The 21523-nt window shown below is 31.0% G+C and overlaps 1 protein-coding gene across 1 annotated transcript in view; it reads left to right on the top strand.

Moving 5' to 3' along the window:
• Window positions 1-21523, top strand: part of Balat (Beta-alanine transporter) — a 78407-nt gene that overhangs the window by 6717 nt on the left and 50167 nt on the right. Inside the window, exon 2 of the mRNA XM_072541500.1 lies at window positions 9362-9568. Coding sequence (XP_072397601.1) covers window positions 9366-9568 — 203 coding nt within the window. The 5' untranslated portion in view covers window positions 9362-9365. The remainder of the gene's footprint in view (window positions 1-9361; window positions 9569-21523) is intronic.

Raw genomic sequence — 21523 nt, 5'->3', positions numbered from 1 at the left:
AGTCGTCCCGTCAGATGCAGGCGAACCTCCCTTTGTGCCAAAGCTGAGATTATTGTCCCTATGTAGTGAATGATGAATTATTTTTTTCCTACCTTGTTGAGTTGATTTTGCATAACTTTTTATTATTTTTTACTTCGATTAAAACCATAATACTGGAAACAAAGATATCTGTGAGATTCCCTTATGATATAATAAGAAAATGTTGGTTGTATATATTAGATGGACCAGCGATTTATAATTTTATATTTTAGACTTTGCCAAATGTAAAGTTTCTGAGATATACAGTTAAATCGTTGACTGCCGATTACTCAAGAGTTGAGTCATGACGGTTTCTACTTACAGGCCGATGGCTCAACTCTTGGGTCAAGTGCACCGTATGACATAATTGAGTTAGTATAGCTTAGGCCTTAGGCTTAGCCTAGATATTTTTAAAAGATATTTAAAGTTCTGGTTTTCAAATAGTTTGTAAAGTGCATTCAATATTGATGGTGAAATTGCAGGGTCATTTAGACTTAAAAGTGCTCGAAAGGACTATAAGAAACCTATAAATCTATGTAATTTATCTGAACAACAGTTATAAGAATTGCTGAAATTATTTGATATTGATATCGAACTATTTTCACAAAGGGGGAGTGACTACGAAACCGGTGATGATAAGCTAAGTCCCTACGAAGAAGAAACCGTAGATGAAACTAATTTAGAAAATCTTAACGATTCACATATTCGTTCATATGAAAATATACGTAACATAAACAATGTGATGTTATGAAGTGATTTACCAAATTTTTTACCACATAAATCCAACGCACAATTTTCTGGGGATTAATATCGACGTTTAGAATTCAGTCAAAATGCAGTGCAAATGTCACACCAAAATGGACATCTTTTTGGATAATGTTTTGTTGAGCGATGAATGTACGTTTTCATTGCATGGGCGTCATAATTTAATGAACGCTTGGTATTGATCTCGGGGAAATTCTCGTCAGATTTATGTCTCTTGTATTCATTGTCCTCGAAAAGTAAATGTTTGAGAAGGTATAATAGGGAATCATGTCATTGGTCCATTTTTTATAGGCAGTATGTTAAATTCGCGGAAATACTTCTGAAAAATCAAATTGTCCCGGCCCTTCGTAAGTTATAGTTTTAACATGGTGGTTGTCCTGTACATAATTCTCACATTGTCAGTGAATACCTCAGTGTGACTTTTTCTAATCGATTTAATAGTAGCCACAGAGATATTTTTTGGCCTGCAAGATCCCCTGATCTTGCACCTTGTAATTTTTTGTGAGGGTATACTTACGTCCAAAGTGTAAGAGAAAATATCTGTGATTCCATGAGATGTATTAGTATGGAAACATTATTTAATGTTAGACGCAACTCCTTTTATAATAGGTTGGGTTATTGTTCTGCTTTTAATGGAGACTTAGTTGAACATTTTTTGTTAATACATTTATTTAGAATAAAATACGTTCATTTAGAATATTTTTTTATTTATGTAGAATTTTTACTTTATTTTTGAAAATACGATATTGTTTTTTCAATACGATTTTCATGTTCTACTTCAAACACTTTTAATATAGATTGACATAAATGTTAAGTTATACAAATCAAACCATATCTGAATAGTTTTAATTTTTAACATTTAATTATTTCAAACAAACCACATGTGGGGTTCGAACTCTGAGCGTCCGCGTAAAAGTACAGTATTCTTACCACTTAACTACCAAGCTTCTATAATTATTTAGTGCCAAGAGTGTATACGACGTCTCAAATCATAGTAGAAATTATTTTTGATCAATATTTTAATTTTAGAATAAAACATTACTACTAATTAAACTGTTTTTACTTACATTTGCTTTACTGCCTGCAATCATTAAAGTCACCTAGCTCATAAACCAACGTCTAAAGGTGAAAAACTATCGATAGTCCTAATTTAGGTGATTTGTGGTCCTAATGTAATGGATAAATTACAGGTTTTAATCGATAATTTCCCACTTCTACTGGTTTTATCTCTTTTTATTTTACAACCTATTGTTTTCCATCTTTTGCGTTATTTTGCCCATTCTTAACTCATTCATCACTGTATAATATCTAAGCATGCTCATTTTATGTCGACACTTTAAGTTGTATTGCAAAGAATTTTTTCATTTTCATGAGTTTCGCGTAATTTCAATTCTAATTATTTCTAAATTCTAAAATTCCAAGATATTTATACACACTTTCAATATTTTGGCCATAAATAATAAGTTGGACATTATTATTTGGTTTCTTGTTAAAGAATAAAATCATATTTTTATCCAAGTTCATATATTTAAGCTATAATGTAAATTTGCCGTAATACCTTTTTGGACTATTCTCTGCAAATCTTCAATATTCTCTGTCATAAGCATAGTGTCATCTACATACATATTTAAGTTATTAATAGGAATTACATTTACTACAACGCCATGTCTTACGTTCTCTAGTATCTTTTGCATAATAACTTGAGTATAATATAAATTGCATGAGTATACAAAGTAAAATAGTAATGGAGAGAGAATGCAACCTTGCCATACCTCTCTTTTAATTTTGGTATTCTCCAATTGTGTTTTATCTATTTTTATGTAAGTTATCTGTGTAGAATATAAGTTTTCTATTGTTTTCATATCTGGCTTGTCTATTCGCTTTTGTTTCAAAATTGTTATAAGTTGATCGTGGCTTACTATCTCAAACGCCTTTTTATAATCTATAAAGCAGACGTAGACATTTTTATTTACGACCAAAGAGCGTTGCGTTAATACGTTTAACCCTCTCACTGTTTATTTTTTAAAATGGTTCAAAATATCTGATAATTTCTAATTAGTGTAATGTAAGTGTTAGAATTAATGTCATGCTCATTTTTTTTAAATATCTATTATACATTGTTGAATACATTTGCTCTACAGCTTCATTTGTTTCTTCAGCAATCAGCTTGAAATTTCTTTTGCAAACAAATAATTAGAACATTGTATTGGTGTTTTCAGATATTTCAATTTTCTAGGAAAAGAAATGTCACCACGAAAAACTATTTCATTTATATGCAGTTGAATTCCTTTATTTAGGCATGTTATGTTTTTGAAATCAGGGGACTTCATGGCAATGTCCTGTAATTCTGGAAAAGAAAGCAAAATAATAATCAATTAACAAAATAATGTGTTTATTGCAATACAATTTACTATTTTACTTTGTCAATAAGCCACAATTTAAGTTGGTAATTAAATTTATTGACCTTTCGTCTTCCACTACAAAAACCGTTTTTATTAAATATTTCCCAAGTAAAATAGTAAATTGCATAAGATGACACAAAGAAGTAGCTTCAGAACAATATTGCAATACAAATCTGCAGCAGTAAATCCACCATCAGATGGATTCGAAAGTGGGCCATCGTGTTCTACTTCTGGTAATGGTGGCCGTTTTTTTACTAATTTTAACAACAATTGTGTTGGAATATCTGTTGGTGGAATGGCTGTACCAGTCATAATAGGAGATGATGTTGATGGAATAGTTTCTTTATCGATACAGTCTGCTTTATCAATACTGCTAAAATTCAGTGGTAAATTACCATTTATGAAGTCATCCGTGGAATTTGCAGCATCCATTTCCTTCAGGCAATGAGACACAGCGGACTGAGTAGTCTCATCATATTCGAGTTGTAACAAGACTTTAGGACGAAATTAGGGATCTTCGATGCTATCATTACTATCAAAATCACCATCAGTGTCAGATGAAGAATCATATTCTACTGAATCTAATATTTGAAATACTTCTTCATCAGTAATTTTAGAAAGATCATATACTTTACGACGGAGATCCATATTTAGCGTAAAATAAATCAGGTGATATTTATCTGCACAAACAAAATACCAGTAATCAATTATAACGCATACGCTACATCAAGTAGCTTATTTATTTTTCTAAAACCAACAATACATTCCAAAAATAGATGTTATGATGTACTTATAGAAAATTTTTTAGCAAAATATAGACGTTATAAATAACTTTTTCACATAAAAAAGAAAAATTTTTATTTCAAATCCTTTATAAAAGGTATATAATAAGGTAAAATGTATTATATACCTTTTATAAAGGATTTGAAATATAAAAATTTGTGATATATGGTATACAGCCAGCTACAGGAACTTAGTTTCCTAGTGGACTTTTTCACATATTTGAAAAAAACTTACTATTATAATCAAAAAATCAGATTATAATAAGTTCACGTATTTTGAGGAAGGACTACAAGCAACTGCTTATATCTGTTAAAAGGGACAGCGATGAATGTTTAAAAGCTTATCAGTGTATACCAGTAAGGCCAATAAACAAACAATACCATTTAAACAATAGGTATTGTCAATTCTGGATTTAACTAGAAAAAAGTAAACACCGTCTACAGACGGTCATAACGGTTAGAGGGTTAAACAGAATAAAACTTCTCTTTTTTCGCAAAAAAATTCGAAATTCAAACTATGTGTTATTTACTTATAATAAAATTTCAGTGTATAGCTCATTAAACTTTTGTTCTATTATCTTTGCATTCTTTAGCTTTGTTTTTCTTCTGTTTCCTATCCATATTAAAAACTTTAGTAAGTACATGTATATTGTCTTCATTTAACAAGTTTATTAGATCAATCTTTATCTCCTCCGGCTTTTCCGTTTTTCAAATTCTTGAGCGCATATAGCTCTTCATTTACTAGCATTGGCTCGCTCTCTGGTTTTTTGTTGGATCGAGGCTTTCTTTATAAAAGAGGTCTTCTATGTATTCTTTTAATGTTCGTTGTCTGCTATCATTTTGCCGTTCAATTAGTTTATTTCCTTGACTGCGTCTGTAGCTTCCTCTAATTTCTCTAAGCTTCTTATGTTTGTTAAAAGAGTCGTATTGTGTAATTCTTGTAGATTTTCGATTTCACGCAATTTCCCATTTAACCAATTTTCCTTGTTTTTTTTTATTTTGCATTTATATGTGTATTTCGGTATATTATCTTTGTTTTGTCTATAGTTTTAATGATCCGTCGGTCCTCCAGTAACTTAAGTATTTTATCAATAATCCAGTCTTTTTCCTTATTCTGTTACTTTTTATTAGGTTCGTATGTACTTATTTGTAATATAGTGTCTTTTAAGATATTTCATCGGATGCTTGCATTCTGACCTTTTCTGTTATCAGTTATAGCTGGCAGTAGTTCTTGATTTATCCTTGTTAAATTTAAATTAAATAAAAGTTAAAATTAAAGTTAAATTGTGTTTCTCATTCTGAAGAGAGAGTCTGTTAGGTTTTTTCTATTTTACCCTATTTATCCCTGAGGCAACTTAAAGGTATATAATATTCTTGGTGGAAGCTTGTACAACGTGTTGTCACCATTTTTTTTTCTTGGAAAAATTCGACCAAAGTATTTCCTTTTTTATTGAGCTCGACAAGTTCATGTTCTCCAATCAAATATTTTGCATTTTCTTTTGCCTATTTTGACATTGAACTAATCCATTATAATAGGTTTTTCATCTTATTTTAAAATAATTTATTACTTATTTAATATGACCGTAAAATTCTTCTTTATCCTTGTCTTCACTGTGAACTGTAGGTGCATATACTTTTAGGGGAAATACGTAAAAAACGATATACAAATTATAACTTTGTGTTTTGAAAAGGAGTTTTTTAAAAATTATTTTATTTACTTTTTGAAAATACAAGTTTACAAAACTTAACAAACAAAAGTTATGAAGCAAAAGTTAAGTTGCAAAAGTTTACCAGACAAAAGTTTTGAGGCAAAAGTTATATTAATTGAAATGTCCCTCTATTTATAATATTGTATTGCGTAGTTTCTATTGTCCTACAATGTGCAGATTCTGTGAAATCTAGTGGCGTAACTTACACGTACAAAATGACATAATATCATAGTTATTAGTAATGTAGTGGCATTAAACGCGCAGATGAGAATTGAATCACGTGACTCGAATGGAATTTACCGGCCTATGAAAACGGGTTTAGGGCCATCTCACTCATTTCGATATTATCGCGTAGTATAGGTGTTTGTACAGTATAAGTTTTTGTACAGACGAAAAGTTTTATGTGTAAATGGTAAGAGTTTTGCTATTTTACCTATTTTTGTTGCATTCATTTTAAAACTAATGGATTTGTGCCTCTGATATAATTTATTCTACAAAAAAAGCGCTGTTTTAATTTAATTTTTCATTTTTTTCTTTCATAACGCTATATGGACAAAACGACATAGCTGAACAATGGACATAATGACATAGGTATGCCATTTTGTCATTATGAATTCAGTAACAAACTGAAAATGTAATCTACAGATATAACAAAATGCCTCGCAATTATAAGCGTAAGACTCACCGCCAATCCTGTGAATATACAATGCAGAGAATTATAGAAACAGTTCGAAAAAAGGAAATAGGTTGGTTATTGGCATTAAAAACATTTGGTGTTTCCCAAGCAACTCTACGGATGCACGCATTGGGCAATAATAAAATTTGAAGTCCACATTTTCAAAAAGGTCCCAGCATCCAAGACCCAAAAAGGTCTTGGATGCTAGAAACCCACCTTTCCTTATGATGTGGAAACACAATTAGTGCAGCACTTAAAATTCCTTGAATCTTGTTTGTTTGGGTTGACGCGCACATCGGTTCTAGCTTTTCATTTTGCTGAGAAAAACAACTTTGCTCATAAATTTAACCCACAAAAACAAAAGGCTGGACAAGAATGGAGGGAAGGATTCCTAAGACTAAATAAAGATATATCTTTACTTAGCCTACCTCAGCAGCCCGGGCTCAGGCCTTTAATCGGCCTTAAGCCAAAAAGTTTTTTCAGTTATATGAAAAACTTCTGGAGTCTGTAGACTACAAGCCACATAGAATATATAATGCTGATGAATCGGGCCTTTCTACCGTACAAAACCTACAGAAAATTTTGGCTACTACTTTTTGCAGTGTTATAACCAGTGCAGAGCGCGGAATAAATACCACTATTATTTGCTGCGTTAATGCTATTGGTACATTTGTCCCATGATGATGATGTTTCAGAGGAAAAATATGAAAAATGAACTTGTCAACGAAGCTCCTCCGGGAACTTTAAGTGTGGCTCAACAACCAGGATCGATGACAACCGAAATATTTCTAAAATGGATTAAGCATTTCCAAAATTTTGCGAAATCTAGTAATGACTGATACAGTTATTCTTATTCTTGATAGGCACGCAGGTCATAAGGAGATTGATGCTTTAGAATATGCGAAACAAAATGGAATCAGTATTATTTGCCTGCCTTCGCACTGCACCCATTGCATGCAGCCTCTGGATGTTACTTTTTTCGCACCCTTAAAAACACACTTTAACCAAGAAATATCAAAGTGATTGAAAGCACATTCTGGGCGAGTTGTTACACAATTACAGATATCCGGCTGGTTTAGGGAAGCATACGGCAAGGCAGCTACAGTGCAAAATGGTTGTAACGGATTCAAAAGTGCTTGTATTTGGCCTTTAAATCTGGATGTATTTTCAACGTCCTTGAGCAGCCACCGAATACAGGTGATATTTCAAATGCTGGGCCATCTAAACAGCCACAAGATGATACCTTTTCGCTTTCTGCAATAAATATTCTATAAGTTACTCCGACTACACAATCTCAGTGCAGGCTGCATAAATCCATGCAACAAGCCGATAATGATTCATATCAAATTCCAGTATTTAATATTTTACAAAACGCTGTTAAAAAACATATTTTACAGGATAATTGTCTATCCACCGATAAAAAGGAACGTGCCTTTACTTCCGGTCTTTCTGTTTCTATAGAGGAACTTTCTCAGGCTCCAAAAGGTAAATTTATTGGTATACAGAAAAAACGTAAACCTAAGACTCGTCAAACAATATTAGTTCTAACCTCTACTCCTAATATGGAGGAAACTAAGTTGGAAAATAAACCAAAGATCCTCCTCCAGCAAAGAGAAAACGACACATCAGTAAAAGGTTAGTTAAAGACGACAGTGAAGAAAAACATTTGTTTAACAGCACTGACGATGATGACCTGGAAGACTCTCCATGCATATATTGCAATGATCTTTTTCCACTCCAAGGCTGAAGAAGATTGGGTGCGGTGAAATAATTGTTCTCATTGGGCTCACGCTGCTTGTGCTGACGTTCCAAAAAAAGTCTTTGGTTTTATTTGTGAGCTATGTAAATAAATATTTTTTTTAATTAAAAACAATAAAATTTATGAGTAATTATTTTGTTATTAATTAAATTAAAAATAATTTTTTTATGTTAAATTTACCTAATAATTAATTATTAGTTTCAATAAATAGAGAACCAATGATAATTTATGTAGAGTCTGACAGTTCTATGTGTTATTAAGCATGTGCTGTGATCAAATAATAAAATCATATACTTCATCTAATTAACATACCGTTGCACGTCATCGGCGTCATAGCCCGTGACGTCACATGATACCAACACGAAATATTTAGGCGGTAGGTGTGTTCTTTTTAGAATCACTTTGCCGAGTACACTAGCATTACAGCCACTAGACATATTTTATTATATACGCTTAGAACTAATATTTAAAGATTTTTATGAATGTTAACTTAGAGAAATAGACAACAATATGTTTCATTTAATTTCTATAAATGCATTATAAAGCGTTTTTATGAATAACATTTGTTTGGAACACACTGTAACTGTAATCGAACGAAGGTGAAATTTTGGCATACATTGGTAACACTTATTTGACAGTTGCGGTGTTGATACTTTTGATACTTTATTATTTTAAATTTTAAAGTGAATACATCTTGTTTTATATTTTTACCTATTTAATAAAATCTGTTCTTTTTAGGACAAAATTAGTGTGTTTTATTTCAAAAATGTCACGTAAGAATTTAAATAGTCGTTGTATAAGGTATAATAATAATTATGTGACCTATTTGATTTAAAATGGATTCAGAATTTTTTATACTTTGGCAACTATGTCAACTTCGATCTCTGACGTAGATAATGACGTGCAACGGTTTGTAAATTAGATGGACTGTATGTCATTTTGTACGTACTTCCCCTAATACATTGATTTTAACTTTTGGAGTATGAAGTAATATCATAATTACTGTTTTGTTTTCTTTCGCCGCTTTCTTTTTTCAAACTTATATAATTTACCATTTGCTTAAAAAAGACTTCTTACGTTCCACGTTCTAATTTTTAAATGTATACCATTAGTATTACCTTTTAATAAAATTTGTAATTTAATTCTATTAAACATGTTACCTTAAATGTAACGAAACTTGACATAATTATTTTGAAAAACATATAAAGCTAAAAATAAAATATAAAAATAGTTAATCTGTGTTTTTCTAGTGGGATGGACCTGGACGATATTTTGCCGAGTGTGGGGGAGTTCGGAAAATACCAAAAGCTGGTTATATGGTTTATTTTATTACCAGCTGTTTTTCCTTGCGGTTTTCACGCTTATAATCAACTGTTTATGGCAACTGTACCCAGGCACTGGTGTAATATTTCATATTTATTAAACAACACAAAAAGCTTAGGCTTAGAAAATATAAGGTGAGATTTTCTTTCTTTATTAGATACGTTTAATAAGACACTTAAGGATTTATAGATATAATTTTAAGACTAGTAGAATTTTTACCAACATGTTTATGTTTATTTAATACTTAAACTATGGAATGACATTTGTTTAAATATAAGTTTTACACGTTAGTCAACATGTATTAATGCAATTTTCTTTCAAGATGCTTTTTATGCGGCACTCTGTCGTCTTTAATTTGCGCCCATCCGATTTATTTTTATTAAATTACTTACTGTAGTTTTACTAATTAACAAAATTCTAAAGTTTTTTCTTTTGTGCGATAAAAAACGGGATTTAATCTCATAACAAGTGTTCGTGTTGTCATGTACACTAGCAGGACTTTACTGTAATAATTATGAACTTTAAATTGGAGATTTACTAACTTCTAGAATGCTCTCACAAGAACTGTTAACAGTGATAGTCAAAACAAAACACCCAAGTATTTATTCCGAGTATTTTATTGATGGGTAGGGGAAAGGAGTGTACTTGGACTAATGCATTGGTTTTACCTTGGGACAGTCATTGTAGACATGTAATCGTTCTAGAGGAAAATCTAAAAAATTTATAATATGATGTTAATGTGTAACACGGCCTCCCACTTTCGTCAAACGTTTACTTGGCTTCCAGCAATCATTTGATGTGACTTTCAAGATAAAAGAAAATAATTCAACATGAAAAGTATTTAGCACTTAACAAGAAAATGACCTGTACATACGTTATAAAAGCTATATGCCAACAACTACCCTGAATGATGCGATAATAATATAACTGTTGGTAGACAATAGTACTGGTATTTTAGAACTTCTCACAATAACAAAATATCTCTTCGGAAGCCTGAAGACACAAGCTTGGGTCTAATGGCCTCTTTTCTTAAACTAATAAATTGAGAGAAATTTATTCGAGATTAAAGTTAACACCTCTGAATGTGTGGAATCTCGACGAGACCGGCTGCCAGTTCATATGTTTGGTATATAAAGGCTAGGCAAATCGAAGTAACCACTTTTAGCGAGGAAGGTATTAATGATACTATGATAACCTACGTTTGCGATGCACGAACATTTATTGCACCAGGCATTATTTTCCACGTATTCACTTCAAAGAGCACATGATCAAAAACGCAACACTTAAAATTATTGGCATAGCAACTTGTAGCAGGTGATCCAATGCTGAATTGTTCGTTGAATAAATTGTTTTCTTGTGTGTGGCTCTTCTGTTTGTTCAACAGTTTTTTCTTCCATATTCTCTGTAATTTGGGTGTTCAAGCTATCTTCAACAATATTTTCCAATAATTATTCTATTTGAGTTTCTTCAATAATTTCTTCTTCCAAAGTCTCTTTCTCATTATCAACATCAAATTCGATATCAGAGTCGTCAAGAAGACCAACTGCCTCTTCCTGGGATAGTTTTTGCCCAAAAAGAAAGTTGGTTTTGGTAGTTTTGAACACACGATCCATCTGAAATAAAAAAGTATACTATACTTTTGTATTTTATAGACAGAAACAAAATTCACACACTTCCCAATGATGCCATTTGAAGACCTTCACATTGGCCCAGTGATTTATTAATATTTATAATGTTTACATAAACAATATTGTAAATATGAGCACACTTTAATGCAAATTATAAAATAAAAACAATGTTAGAAGCAAAATAATTTTTTTCGTGCAATTACTGGTTCAATTACTCACCTTAGAATGGTTTGAAATTTACAGTGAATTGATGATCGTTGTTTCGCTACGAAATTTTACATTGAAACGTGACTAACGCTTACTGATATAATTGTTAAATAAATTAATGCAGCGTCATCTAGTAGGAAGGTAAGCCAACGCAATACCGTTCGCCAAATCGACATAAGTAAAAGCTATGCCGCTAGAGCAGAAAACATTGCTATGATCCCAAATAGGATCATCTGACTGGAAAGGGTTAATGGAATAGTAATGCAGCCATTGGATAGGTCGGTTTTTGCTTAATTTACATAGTATTTTAATATACATACATGGTTCGAAACGGTTTCGCAGTTACTACAATTAAACCTAAAAAAACTGTGTTAAAAAGAAGGTTTGAAGTACATCCAATGCTAAGAGAAAGGAAGAAGGAATGTGAATACTGGACTTTATACAGAGAATTAATTGATGACGATGAAAAATATTATGGATATTTTAGAATGAATAGGATTCAGTTTAAATATCTTTTAAATTTAATTTCACCTTCAGTTAAACAAAATACTACATTTAACTAAGCCATACATATCAAACCAAAAAGTATTTTAAAAAAGAAGAGGTATCACTTTCGTACAAAAGTCCTAATTGTTTATCACGTCCGTCATTAACTGTCACAAAGCAATAAAAACACATGCATAAATGACAAAATAACCTCGAAAATAATTTTTTTTAAATACTCTGTATCAAAATCAAACAAATACCTAAATAAACAACGAGGGGAAAACGACGGACATCTAATTCACATTATCCTTACCAACCGGTTACGACTCGTTACGTAGCCGTCGGTATAGTGAAAAATGTCACAGTCATTCAACCAGCCTTCTGTACGTATCCGTCACCTTGAAACAAGCTGCTGCGTTCCGTAATACCAAGCATTCACAAAGCTTACATCTTTCCGCCATAAAATATAACTTTCACTATGCAGTGCAAATTATTCGTTTTTATGATATATCACTATGAATAGACATAGGAATGAGCTTTGTAATGTGATACAAAACAATCGATCTTTTTTCTATTTAATTTATTACCATTGGTTACATAAACTAGATCTCCATCTTTGAATTCATATTGTATTCTCTTCTTATCAAATATAGATTTAAATAAATATAAGGTGTGTGTGTGCTGTTGGTTTCTTTTGACTGTGGACTTAATCCATTAGCCGAACTAAAATTACTCTTATAATTATATCTCTTATACTCATTATATTTATAACCTATTTGATAATAATGATTTACAATAGTAATTCATAAATACATAAATACATAAATACATAATTTTGGTGGGCGTTTTTGTTTGTTTTTATGCTATACTAAATACTAATACTACTAATAACTATTAAATTAGATATATATATATATATATATATATATATATATATATATATATATATATATATATATTTTAATTTTTTTTACACATCGCTAGGGCATAAACCCGGTTCAACACCTCGGAGGTTTAGGCCCTCTTTGTGTGTTTTTTTAAATTTTTTTTTTGTTATTTCTTTTTTTTTATTTATTCGTTTTTTTTTTAATTTTTATTTCTTCTTTAATAATATAAGGTTATATGCTCGGATAAATGAACTTTGATTAAAGTTCACATATAGATTTGTTGTACTGATGATATCTTGTTTATCTCTGTGCTGCTATTTTTCGATCTTAAATTGCTACTAAACTGCTAATTTTTTTATTTTTTTGCTTTTCTCTTTTAATTCAGGTGGTAATAAGTCAGTAGATTCACCACTTAAAAGATAATTTGGTGAAAATCCGGTAACTGTGATTTGTCTCGTTATATTTGTACATTCTTGTGCTATTTCAGAGTAAGCCATTTTTTTTCTTCATTTAATTTACATGGTATTTTATTTATTAAGGTCTGGTTTAACCTTTCGTTTAAACCATGTGAAAATGGTGCATCCAGTGCTGTGAAAATCAGTTGAATGTTCCTCTGTTCAAGATAATTTTTAAAACCATTTGAATTTTGTATTGATCTGTAAGTATTTTCTCTATTTCGTTTTCTGCAGAAACCTTTTTTATCAGCTTTAAGAGTTCTTGAGCACTTTGACCTTTTGAACAGAAGATAAATGCAAATATTGTAGAGTGATTTGCTAATAGGTGTAGGTATTTCTTTGTCGATTTACGGCCACTAAAACCACCAACTATATCCAGAGACATTATTTGAAACGGTTTTTCAGCTGGACCTAGTTGTGATATTAACCCATATTTCTTGTTTAATCTCGTTTTATTTTTTATGCAAACTTCACAGATTTTACATATTATCTTAATATTTTCAATATCATTTGGTGCAGTACTTTTCTTTAAAACAAGTTCACTGTATTGTTCACATAATACTATCTTTTTTCTTATACTTTTATCAGCCTTGTAGTAAATTCCGTTTTCAATAATAAAGTTTTTTTCTCTTATTCGTTGGTTTTGTACTTGATCACTTTTTATACATTCTAGACTAATACAATTTACCGTTTTTAGGATATCCTCATTATTTTCATGGTCCTCAAAAACTGGATTTCTACTGAGACAATCTGCTTCAGTATTTGTTTTTCCTGGTTTATACTCTATTTTAAAATTATATTGGGATAAATAGTGAATCATGTCTCCAATTCATCATCTGTTCTGTTTTTAACATTGAGCTTTTCCAGTGGTTTATGATTTGTGTATACCTTAAAGAAGTTTCCAAGCAACCATTGTTGCCAAAATTGTATACTGTTACCAAATGTTACCATATAAATGTTACCAAAATTGATATTGGTTTAATTTATTTGAAAAGGCTTTACAGGCTTTACAGGCTTTTTATCTCCATTTAATTGTGTTTGTTTTAGAACAGCTCCTAAACCATTTATACTTACATGAGTGTAAATAAATATGGGTAATTTTGGATTAAAAATTGCAAGTATTGGCCTAGAACATAAGAGTTTCTTTATTTTGTCAAATGCTATTTGGCACTCATTGGACCAATACAATTTTGTATCTTTACGCAATAAGTTATGTAGAGGTTCAAGCACTATTGTAGGATTTGGGATATATTTACCATGAAAATTTACTTTTCTTAAAATTTGTCTTATGTTTTCTGTTTTGTGGAGTGGGAAATTCACTTTTGGAAAATCGCTTCAAGTTATCGTTTAGATGTTTAATTGTATTATCTTCTATTAAGTGACCAAAATATTTTACTGACTTAGATGCAAATCTACACTTTGTAAATTTCAGTCTAAGTCCTTTTTTTTATAGCATCCAGCAATTTTCAAATGTATGTTATATGTTCAGTAAATGTTTTTGAAAAAATCAATATATCAATATAATTTACTGCGTTGTTAGATAAATCATATTTCTTTATAATATTTCTTAGAATCCTTTGAAAAATTGCTGGCGAAGTCTTTAGGCCAAATGGAAGACATGTCCATTGATAATGACCTTCTTGAGTTACGAATCCTGTTTTTGGTCTATCTTGAATTCTTAGAGGTATGGACCAAAAAGCAGAGTTTACCAGAGTCTGAACCATTAAGTCTTCTATTAAAGAAAAAGGTTGACATTGAGAAACTATTATCTTATTTAGGTCTTTAAAGTCAATACATAGTCGATTTCTTTTTTCTTCATCTCTTTTTAATGCCAGAGTAGGTGGCGCTGCAAAAGGACTGTATGATTCCTCAATCAAATTATGTTTTAATAATTCTGCAATTTGCTTTTCTATCTCCATTCTATCTTCTATTGAACATCTGTATGGTCTTTTATAGCAATATTTTTCTGTTTGTAGTTCAATGAAGGATTCATAATTCTTTACTTTGCCTAGATCAAATTTATTTTTAACAAATATTTGTTGATATTCATTCACTAGGGCATTTATTATTTCTTTTTGATCTGATTCTAAGATTTCTTTGTTAATTAGAAATTGAAGAGTATCTATTCCTTCACTGAAATTTACTTCATATTCTTTAGTTGGTTTGTCTATATCTTCTTCTATTTTTGTGATATCTTTTATATTATCTTCTAATTGTTGTATGTTTAAATTCCCATGACTGGTCAATCTAGATTTTTTTATTCTATCTAATCCCAATATAAGAACACTACCAAATTTTTTACTTTCTAATATAAATGCATTTATATTATTTTGTTCATCTAATATTTTTGCTTTCAATGTTACTAAGCCATTAGTTTTTCTCCTACCACTAATCGATTTTAATGTACTGCTTTGTTCATCTTTTTCTTGATTTTTTACTTGTAATAATTTGGATTTTATTACTGTAACATTTGATCCAGGATCATAAATTCCTGTAACCTTCAATTTTTTATTAAGCAATAGATCAATTTTGATTAATGGTGGAAAATTTAGTTTTTTTTGATCTTCTCTGTTTAATTCAACTTCTAAAATTAAATTTCTAGACATTATTTTTTATTTTTTTATGATTTGTGCCAGCATATATTTTCTGGGTGATAGCAGTTACTCTTACGTTTTTCTTTACACATTTTGCATGTTTTTTTAAAAGTTTTCTTTGTTTCTGGTTTTGTACTTTTATTAACATCACCTATCTCATCTAAGATCAGAATAGCCATGATGATTACCAACCTCCGTCGCGGAGATGGCACGTGAAGAAGAAGATCTCATCTATAAACTTCTCATTCATTATTATTTCGTATATTCGTTATTCATTAAATAAGTCTTGTGTATTGTTTAAATTTTGTCTATCTATTTTCTGTATTACAAATTTTGGTATTCCTACTGCAATAAGATTTATTAAAGGTATGGTATCTATATTTTTGTTAGTTTCTATAGTGTATTTTTATGTATGAGAGAGTAATAAAACAATAAATTATGTATGCAAATCCCTAAAATGTTGATATGGGTGACTCAATGAAAAACAGATATTTGTCAACAAGTTTACAGAAGTATATAGGGAAAGAATTTTAAATTGAGTATGACCACCAGGTATAAAGGTTGGAGCAGAATAGAATACAATAGTTGTGAGGGGTACTAATCCCTAAATAAGGTTGCCAGTGTCGGAGTGATGGAGGTTAACAGGTACTAATGAATTTGCAAGAAATATAAGATGTTTATTTTATTGGTTATATATAACCAATAAAAGTTTAATAAGTACCTACCTATTTGCAAAATAAAGTTTAATTCTTTAGATAAAATAAAACGTTTTATTTTATCTATTTGCAAAATAAAGTTTAATTCTTTGCCTATTTGCAAAATAAAGTTTAATTCTTTAGATAAAATAAAACGTTTTATTTTATCTGAAATGAGTGCATTCCACGAAGTAAGGGTTTCAACAATCAAACATTTAATTCTTTAATTCCAGGAATCTACGACAGTAATTGACTAGATAATTACCTTCTAAACTTATTCCACAGAAAATGTGATAGTGGGTTTTTCCATTTTGTATATAGGAAGGTCCAAGTGGCGTATTCAAAATTCTTAACAGTTCACTAAAAGTAGGTACTTCAGATGCAAGATGCAGTTTATTGTGTATACTAGTGTTATGGAAAATTTGGAAGTGCCGTGTAAACGCCGAAAAATTGGTCCTCTAACAGTTAATGAAAAAACATTAATATTTAATTGTTTTAAATCATTTACAGACAAACGTTTATGTGAAAGTGTTGATGAGACCGTTGAGTTAGTTAGCAGTACACTTGGTGTTGGGAAATCTACAATTTACAGAGTTATTAAAGAAGAGAAATGTGGTAGTTTTCAAATGCCACGTAATGCTCCAGGGAAACCAAAATTTTAAATAGAATATCATTTTAAAGAAGGACTTCGACGGAAAGTGCATGAATTCTTCTTTAGACAAGAATTTCCAACATTGGATAAAGTTCTTGTCTCAGTTCGAGATGATAAGGATTACCCAGAAATGAGTCGAAGTACGTTATGGAAACTTTTAAAAGAAATAGGCTTCCGCTGGAAAAAGAATCCCAGAAAGTCTATTTTATTAGAAAGAAGCGATATTGTCATATGGAGAAGACATTTTCTAAGAACCATAAAGGAAATGAGAAACCAAAAAAGAAAAATATTTTATCTTGATGAAACATGGATCAACGAGGGTCATACACCAAATAAATTTTGGCAGGATGAAACTGTTACAAGTCAAACTTTCAAGAATGGTTCGAACAAATGATAGATCTTCTTCCTAAGAACTGTGTAATAGTAATGGATAATGCAACTTATCACTCCAGACTTATAGAAGGACTGCCCACAACCAAGTGGTTAAAAAAAGACTTGCAGAATTGGCTGAGTTCAAAAAATATTACGTACCATCCCGGATCTATAAGAAAGGAACTTTATTCGTTGTGTGCCCTTCATAAAGAAAAATTTAAAAAATACGAAATTGATGAAATTGCCAAAAATCGTGGAATGACGGTACTTAGATCCCCACCATATCATTGTGAATTAAACCCGATTGAACTGGTATGGGCACAGATAAAGAGTGAAGTTTCAAGAAAAAATACCACTTTTAAAATTCATGATGTTAAACAGTTGTTTTTGGAGGCCGTAAATAATGTAAAACCTGAAAACTGGGAAAAGGCAGTAAATCACACTATTAAAGAAGAGGAAAAAATGTGGAAGCTGGACAATATTACTGATAAAATGATCGAGCCAGTTATTATAAATCTTGGTTCTAAAAGTTCATCTTCTGAATCTGATTTGGATTTGTAACAAGTAGCTGTAAGTTTTATATTAATATTTTTATTCATCTATTTAACATACCTTAGACGGTTTTAAAAACTCTTTTTCTCTTTTGTAATTTTTAAAAATTAAAAAAAATGTGAATTTTTTAAAACCCTTTTTAATGTAGGCCAGTCAGTTCTAATATAGTGTGTGATAAAAGAGGTCATTTTTGTTTACATACACATAACACTTTATAACACTGAAATAATTCATTTATTTTTTACAATTATTCAAAGTAATTTTTCAATTAATCTTGAGCACGCCCATGGAGTGGTCGGAGCTACCAGTTAAAATTATGCTAATTACTCTCTCGTTCATAAAAATAAACTATAGTAGTAGACATTCTTTCTTTAAGGCATAATCTAAGAGTGAACCATTTAAAAATTTGTAATTTACAGCATATCACTGGAGACTATCCTTTATCTGCAAATGTTTCCAAGAAATTTTCTCTCCAAATTGTCGATTCTGAATCTAGTCTATTTTTTATCAGCATTGAGGTACACCAGTCTTTAGCAGTATTTTCAATTTTTTCAACATCCTTTGTGATAATAAATCTGTTACATTCACTCTCATATGTTGACAGCTACTGATTTACTTTCACATTATTACCACTAAATTTATCAACTATGAATTATTCACCAATTTTATTTATGTTTAGATTTTTTTGCAGTTGATTTTTTTCTTTTCTTGGATGTTTTCCAAAATCTAGATTAAATCTTCATGAGAAGTGTGAGGAGATATGTATTGTTGAACTTCTTCTAAAAGATAATCTTCTATTGCCATATTTCCGCTCTCATCTTTGTAAATGTTTAATGTGCTTTGATTTAAATTAAACCATGCACTTCGTGTTTGATCACGTTTCTTTAGTGTTGTTGAAACTCTTTTAGACTCAGGTAGATTGGCGAGTTGCGTGTGATATTTTATTGACCATCGATTTTATTTAAAATGTAAAATTTTTCTTTTTGTTCATTTGTATTGATTTAACTAATATTATAGTGGATTTTAGATCTTCTGCTGCAATAACCTCAAACTCAAATCTTAATCTCTTCATAGCAATTAATAATAAATGAATAAACGAACTAATTTTTAAAAAATTAACTTTCTAATTACTCACGTATTTCTCGCATAAACGTGACAATTGTTGATTTATAATGTTTCTTGGAGCATCGAAATAAAGTTGATTGTCTAAAAATAGAGTTTATTATTAATTACAAAATTATATGCTAACAAATTATACAAACCTAAAAATAGAGAATCAACAATTATTCTATGTTTACTCGCACGAATTATTTAACAATGCACTTGAGAGACAGCCGTGCGGAATAAAAATCAACAACTTAATGTAATTAGGTATGCAGACGATACAGTGATTCTATCATAAAAAACTTTGTCTTCAAATTCTGCTTGATCGTATTTACGAAGTAGGAGAGAAAATGGGCATTAAAATAAACTTAAACAAAACCAAATTTTTAGTCTTTACTCGTAACACACATCCAGGTGCAGATCTTTAATTAAATGAAGTCCAAGTGAAAAAGGTTAACAAAATCACATATTTAAAAACTATTTAACTATTTAAAGACAGAAATAAAGAATACCAACTACTTTCATGAAAATGGAGATATTTATTTGCAATAATCATCTCAGTTTAGAATTAAGACCCAGAATGGTTAAGTGCTATATTTGGTCTCTACTTTTGTATGGAGCAGAAGTGTGGACAGCAAGAAAAACTAATGAGGAAGAACTGAGGAAGATCAACAAAGATAAAGAATTACTTAACCCTTAACTGGTCCGGCGTCGTCTGACAGACGATTCCATATTTTTAATTATATTTTATTGGAAATTGGCACCGTCCACAGGCAAGTCCTTCTATCTAATCCTTAAACTATTGGAGCTTGACAAGTGGGTGTATTTGCGACAAGTTTCTCTCAGTTCCTAAAAAGTTATCACAACAATTAGGTCTAGTGTAGTTCCTCAGATGACGCCGGACTGTTGGTGTGACTTTTTTGTGTGTCGTGCATTTTTAGAAATTATGGGCAGTCCATCAAGACGAGTGCGTTTTGGCGATGACGATTATAAGACAACTATTTTAAAGTGGTACAATGAGGAATGTGATAGTGACAGTGATGTAGGCGATATTTCGGAAGACCATAACATTGAATCTAAACACGATACATGTTCGGAGTTTTCTGATTCTGACGAGTCTGCAGATTGTGATGAATTAGCAGTAAGTGATAGTGACCTATGTTTATGGTAAAAATCGACACAGGTAGTGTATGTCAGAAGTTATCCCCTTATCTAGAATACGTAAACACAACATTGTCATAAAAGTGCCAATTCTAAAAACAAAGGCAAAAATTTTCGGCGAGGCTGCGATACCCTTGTCTGTTTGGAATATGTTGTTTAGTGATAGCATTCTACAACATATTGAGCATAATACAAACACAAAATTACGATCAATGCGTGAGAAATATTCTGCTAGTTCTATCAATCATCTTAGAGAAATGTATGTTATTGAGTTGAGAGCATTTTTGGGACTCCTTGTTTACACTGCCATTTTCAACTCCAGTCACGAAAATATAGACCGTTTATTTGCAACAGATGGAACTGGAAGAGAAATTTTCAAAGCAGTCATGAGCAAAAAAAGATTTGCTGTTCTTTTATTGCTATCCGATTCGACAATCCTAAAGACAGGGAGGAACGCAAAAAAGATAATCCAATTGCAGCTATTTCATTTATATGCAATACTTTCATAGAAAATTGTCAAAGTGTATACGGACTTCGTCAATCTGCCACAATTGATAAAATGCTTGTAAGTTTTCGTGGTAAATGCCAGTTTAAAATGTACATGCCTAACAAACCGGCTAAATACGGACTCAAAATACAATATCTTACGGATGCACGCAATGGTTATTTGTATAATGCTTATATCTACAGCGGAAAAGATGGATTTGGTATCAGTGACGAGTACAAAAAATTCCTAAAGCCTACACAAGCTGTGTTGCGCTTAGCTGAACCGCTCTTTGGTAGCAACCGAAACATCACAGCTGATAATTGGTACTCTTCTATTCAATTAGTGGATATTTTACGAACTAAAAACTTGACTTATATGGGCACACTGAAAAAAAATAAGGCTGAAATACCTTCATCTTTTCTGCCCAACAGAAACAGACCTGAAGGGTCAACAATTTATGGATTTAGGGAAGAATGTACCTTAATTTCTCATGTAGAAAAAGTGGGAAAGGCTACAGTACTTATATCTTCAATGCATAGTAGACGTTATAATGATCCCTCTACTGAAAAACCAGAAATTATTTCTTATTATAATGAGAATAAGGGAGGTGTAGATTCCCTAGATGAGAAATGCTCCAAAAGCACCTCAAGCCGTCGAACCTGAAGATGGCCCTTAACAATTTTTTTCCGCATATTGGACATTTCTATAGCAAATTCATATATTCTACATCAGCGTTACAAAAACAATCCAGTAATAAAAGAAAAAAGTGTTTTTGCTTTGGAGTTGGTTATGCAGTTAGTGCAAGATCA

Source organism: Diabrotica undecimpunctata, chromosome 8 (assembly GCF_040954645.1).
Source record: "Diabrotica undecimpunctata isolate CICGRU chromosome 8, icDiaUnde3, whole genome shotgun sequence".
NCBI classification, from domain to species: Eukaryota; Metazoa; Arthropoda; class Insecta; order Coleoptera; family Chrysomelidae; genus Diabrotica; species Diabrotica undecimpunctata.
The sequence above is the reverse complement of the archived record's forward strand: the minus strand, read 5'-3'. Positions and strand labels throughout refer to the sequence as shown.